The sequence below is a fragment of the Oculina patagonica genome, chromosome 12 (assembly GCF_052425735.1).
Source record: "Oculina patagonica isolate OP01 chromosome 12, crgOcupat, whole genome shotgun sequence".
Lineage (NCBI taxonomy): Eukaryota > Metazoa > Cnidaria > Anthozoa > Scleractinia > Oculinidae > Oculina > Oculina patagonica.
In genome coordinates this window covers 19726975-19732641 of record NC_135769.1, presented here as the reverse complement: position 1 = coordinate 19732641, position 5667 = coordinate 19726975, and the positions used below count along the sequence as shown (strand labels likewise).

At 39.6% G+C, this 5667-nt stretch overlaps 1 protein-coding gene across 1 annotated transcript; it reads right to left on the bottom strand.

Annotated features, from left to right (window-relative positions):
* Positions 1 to 511: 511 nt before the first annotated feature.
* LOC144631630 (uncharacterized) lies at positions 512 to 3138 on the bottom strand. Its single transcript, XM_078490111.1, has 2 exons — positions 2355 to 3138; positions 512 to 1610 (listed from the first exon to the last, which is right to left on the bottom strand). Exons 1-2 carry the CDS (start codon positions 2485 to 2487, stop codon positions 1252 to 1254), a joined length of 492 nt encoding a protein of 163 aa, XP_078346237.1. The 5' UTR covers positions 2488 to 3138; the 3' UTR covers positions 512 to 1251.
* Between the last annotated feature and the right edge of the window lie 2529 nt (positions 3139 to 5667).

Below are 5667 nucleotides of genomic sequence, written 5' to 3'. Positions count from 1 at the left end.
CAACTGTATGCGTCTATATACACTTGAGATCCACTCGAGCCCCAACGTACAATACTCATGTCCCCAGATTTCCTTTTCTGATCTCTTGTAACATTTTCAATCTCATACTTCCAAGTCATCACCAAGCGTGTCTCTTGACGTTTGTTCCTGAGATTTGGTGTACATTAAAACAACATCCCCTAATTAACGATTTCGTTTGCATTTTTTTTATTGTCTTCTCCGAGAATTTGAAGGGAAGCCTAACTGCTGAGTAATCTGGGGTTTAACAAGTTAATATTGGTGCGTTTAATAACAATAACAGTTTCTTGATCGCGTGATAACTTCTTTGTCCGTGCAGTATAATCTTGCTAATGAACCTTATACCAATGCATTTGGCAGTATATCAGCTCCGCCCACCACTTAAAATCCACTTTGCTCTGCAGCCCTCATGCAGGCGTCTTTTAGCACATAATTATCGCATGTTGAGCTCTACTGGTACCATGCTAAACTACAAGAGATTGCTGTTGAAGTGTTTTCTTGCTGCTGCTACATGATTTTATTGGCTTTACCTCTTCCGACGCAGATTACAAAACTACGAACATATTGATGAGTTTGTTTGCTGTCATTATGCTGCAAAAACAGACGGGTTAATTAAATCATTCCTCTCTTTGGCATAAGTATTGAAATCAGGACAAATTAGCATTTGTCCGCCTTGTGGAACCGGCTTGTTGCCTTCGGGCATGGTCTCTTTTCAGTTCCTTTCATGTTGCTCTAAGTTTCTACTTAGCTGAGTCTTAATGAATTGAGAGCATCCTCCTGTACTACATATAAACGGTTTACGATGTAAAAATAATTTCGCTCAAACAAATATATACGATTTTTTGTAAGGTTTTCAAGAGCAAATGTCAATGAGGGGTTCCTAAATACCTGACATTCCTCTTAAAGTAGAAAAAAATCAATTGATGGAAGCCTCGTGGCATTTCAATGATAATTACAAATACCTCAAATACTATGTCGTTACGATTGCTTTCTTAAGAAACCACTTCGTAAATAACTTTAATTTTGCATTTAAACAACGACATCGAAACGACACAGCAATGGGCCAATTGCAGGGCCATTTTATGATGCCATTTTGCCATTTTAAGTTCCTTGTGTTCTGATGTTTATTGCGTTGCTATTTATCTTTTACGTCTTCTGAATATATTTACAAAATACGCCTACGTGTTGTCAAGTGTTCAGGCAAAGTCCAGGGACGTTTTAATTTTGCTTTGTTCACGAATCTTGCTTTTGCCTTTGGGCTGTCTTTTTCGCCCGTGCTTGTTCATCCCGCTGTCTCCGCTCGCAGCAATCTTGAAAGCATCGCTTCTGCTCCGTTCCCTTAGACTCGCATAGCTTCAGTCTCCAGCGGAATCCGTACGACATACGAAGTGAATTGGCTGCATCCATTCTGTCTGCCTGCCCATTGCCGGACTTAAAAAGCCGATGGCTTGCGGATTTGTGGTATTTTAACCCCTGTGCCAAGGCTTCGATCTTGCACGTATACACTGAAGCCGTGTACGAGAGACGAACGGCTTTTCTTCCCAGTCTGCAACATAAAGCGGTCCGCTGGCAGGCTGTTGACGAGTCTCCATCTATCAAACGAAAAGAGGAAGCAATATACATCAAGTCTGCTTGTACACCCTTACCGTATTATTTATAAAGCTCAAATCCAAACGATTTATTAGGTTAGTAAAAAGCCGTAAAATCACTGACAAACGCAATCAATGCTAGCCAAAATATCGGGCATGTCGAACAATACCGTCGGAACTCGATGAATTTGATCAAATTGAGAACGGTACTTTAGTGTCATAAATAAAGGAAAACCACACTGGCAAGAGATTTTAATCTACTAGTATAAAATATACTGTACACGTTCGTCCCCCTAGCAATCAACTCGGCATTTTCCCCGCCTTTCTTTGACTTCTTTGACTGTAAAACAAATGATGTTGTAACGGCTCGTCACAAAACACAACATGAAACGAAAATAGATTATATATTTAGGGTATTGTGGCATATTGTAATGCGTCTGTTCTACTTTTGCTGTATTATATTATCGCAACCGATAAAAAGGAAACAACACATTGAGACACTGGAATAAATCTTGTCTCAGTATATACAACTTCAATACTAAAGGAATTTTCAAGAGAATGGCTTCAAGTAATTTCTTTTCAAATTGTCTGACTAGCTAACGTTATAGAGCAATATTTGTTGTGTATGCCCTCATCACTTTATTAGCGGCTGGTAATAGCTTTGCACGATTTCCCTAATGACAAGACACGTTTGAACACATGCACAAAGCGATCATGCACGGAACAGATGCATGAAGACAGTCGTACCTTGGTTCAGCCCTGTCGTCGCCTCAGTATTTGCATTACTGCTGTTTTGCGTTGAAAAGTTCCCGTTGCTCGCAGAGGCGAGCAAAAGTAAACTAAGAAGTTCAATGACAAGAAGAGTGGCTCGATGATCCATTGTTGCCGGGTTTCACATCACTTACTTGACTCAAAATCATTCAACAACTGCAGGATGGCACGCTCGTGCGCTCGTCCTGAATGGGTCAACTGCGAATGACTTTCTAGTTGTAGTCTTTACATAAAGCAGAGCTTTACGATATGATAACAGTACTTTAGGTCACGTAGATAGATGACTCCGAATATCTCTTCGGCCAGCAGGGCAATTTGGATTGTGTATAACTGCGACCTTTTTGAAGCGTTTGTTGACTCTCTGCTGTGGTACGGTTTGATGTTATATTGGCGAGCGGTGTACTGATGTTGATGAGTTGTTTTCGAGAGATTTGTACCGGGGCCAAGAACCACACAGTTGTCAGTTGTCTTGCCAACTGCAATTCAACGTCCAGTCTTGCTAATTCTTACATGTACAAGCGCGCGCGCCGCTACTCATTTCCCGTCAGTTTCCGATGAGTTGAAACGTCTGCGTATTCGTCTGACTCTGCTGCCACAGAAGCGCTCTTGCATGACCCAACGTGACGAAATGACGGAAATCGTTGTCTCCTAGCGTTTGACCTCATCCGCATTCAGTTAATGTGCGTAACTGCCACCTTAAAAACTAAGATGGATGAAATAAATAGTCGAAATGACGCACAGCGAAAAATCCCTTTTATCTACAGAATCAACATGGCCGGGAGCGTTTCCAAACAAACTTTAAATCTATGGTAACAGACTATTACAGAAAGGTGAAGTATTTGATTCAGCCTTTTGTTTTCACTTTCAAAAAATTCATATTTTAAATTAAACTTTTTAGAGCCAGCCATCTGTGACTGTTCATATGTCTAGCCTGTCTATACAACTTCATTCCTAACGACATTGGTTAGAGAGACGAAAGACGAAAGTAAACAACTTGTTATATCTGTTTTGTACTCGTATGTAAGCCAATTCTGGAGCAATGTGAAATCTTGCATAATTTGACAATCGAAGCACGAGCTTATAATAGCGACATAGGTCACTATTAACCGGCTGTTTAATGTCTCACACCATCAATAGAAGCTCATAGAGACAAAAGAGTGTATTGTACAGAATGCAATTAAGCGTTCCAAAACAAAAGACTTCATCCTTTTCTGCCATGCAGTTATCAACTGCGGTCGCCGGTATATTCAAATCACGATAAAAATAAATGACCTTCCTTTGTTGCTAAGTCCTGATGCCGGAATTTGTATAAAATTATAATTTGCCACCTCCTTATGCATTTCGTCGATAGCTATTTAAACCATTTATAATTCCAAGGTGTTAAAATCTACTTAGTTAGCAGGTCAGTGGGAATTCATTGATATAATAGTCTTAAGTGTGTTAATAGCGCAGCGGGAGTCGACACATTGTAGAATACTCAGTATGAACAATTTTGCTGTGTAATGGTACAGCTACAGAGAAGCTAACCTTGACCCAGTCTCTACTCGCCATTTAGACTTCTGGAATACGATATTTCCGTTACAAATTTAACACAATCACACTGTACTTATTATATGCAAAGTTTGTCTTGCTCAGGGCAAGTATCTTTAACTGCCTTCTTACCCGGCGGCGCCCTTTTTTTACTTTTCTGTTTCAAATGTGAAATATTAAATGTTCTTGCTACCACTGATGAAAAATGGCGGGTGATCGTTTCAATGCCAAAATTTCTAGAGAAATGCTACAGTAGTTTTTGAGAATCTCAATGTACATTAAAGAAGTAACTTTGAATTGACGATTTTGAGTTCTATATTCTACTCCAACCGTAAATTCAATATTGGTCAATCTTGGGAATTAATCAGAAAGGTTAAGTGCTGAAAAGATGTAACTCTAATTCAAAAACTAGACAAAACCTAGAAAAACGATTAATATGGGAAAAATAACCACGAATAAATTTAGTAAACTGAAAAAAATGTCAAAAAGAGAAAGATAAATAAGAACTATCATAGTTATCGAGGATTCCGTTTTAAAAATTTGCATGTGCGTGTTGACTTGTCCTGCTAGAAGCAGTGCATATATTGGAATTGCATGTTAGATACAGTAATGAAAAGTTGCAAATTGCTGTTATAACGGTAGTAGAATTCAGAGAGAAGCATTATCTACGCGGGACTTCAGTATTAGCTGCAGAGATCTTAGATAGTTAAGTTCGGTTTTGCAATATATTTAAGAGGTCTAACTGGGGAGGAGTTCAGTAAATAGCCTCAGGCTTACAATAAATGTCGAGACGAAAATATATACAATCTAGTCATTTTAAGGCATTTTCAGCTGTATTAGGTTGGATGGTAATGTATTGTTGAAAGTTTTGATATATACAAGAAATAGGACACAGTCGGTTGGTGCAAATATTGAGATATTTGTTAGTTTGGATGATAAAGTAAAGTCATTTGTCAATTGCTACTTTGGATGAAGTCTGTCAGTTACAATATTAAGTCATTTGTCAGTTTTGATGATGAATTGTAAAGATGCAACTTGTGATTAAAATATTGACTTGATTGTCACTTTTTACGTTAGTCATAGCGAGGCCACATGGGAGGCGCGGTGGCCTAATGGTTAGTGCGCCGGACTCCGGATCGAGCGGTCCGAGTTCGAGCCCTGGCCGGGGTCACTTGTGTTGTGTTCTTGGGCAAGACACTTTACTCTCATAGTGCCTCTCTCCACCCAGGTGTATAAATGGGTACCGGCGACATATTGCTGGGGGGGAACCCTGCAATGGACTAGCATCCCATTCAGGGGGGAGTAGAAATATTCCTAGCCGCTTAATGCTACGGAAACCGAGATAAGCCCCGGCAGTGTGGGCCGCTTGGCTCGTGGCTTCTCCATAGCGAGGCACAGCTGTAAATGCGGATAGTGCAGTGGAAGCAATATTTCAGCCACATCAATATTAAGTTATTTGCCATTTTTTCAGAGTTAAAATGATGAGATAAAGGCAATTTGTCACTCAGGTATTTGTCAGTTGTCACAATTTGGATGTTAAGGCGGGGACGTAGTATGCAACTCATTAATCCCAGTCTCAATAAATTATCCGTGCTCCTTAACTCTTCAATGGCATTTCAGACAGAAAACAGATTTACTATTTTGAGGGTTTTTTAATCTGACGATATTAAATTTTAACCATTGCAAAAAAGACTTGTTGCACCTAATATACTTCTACACTTACCCTCCGAATTTTATGACTCGCTTCTCGCTGCCTTTT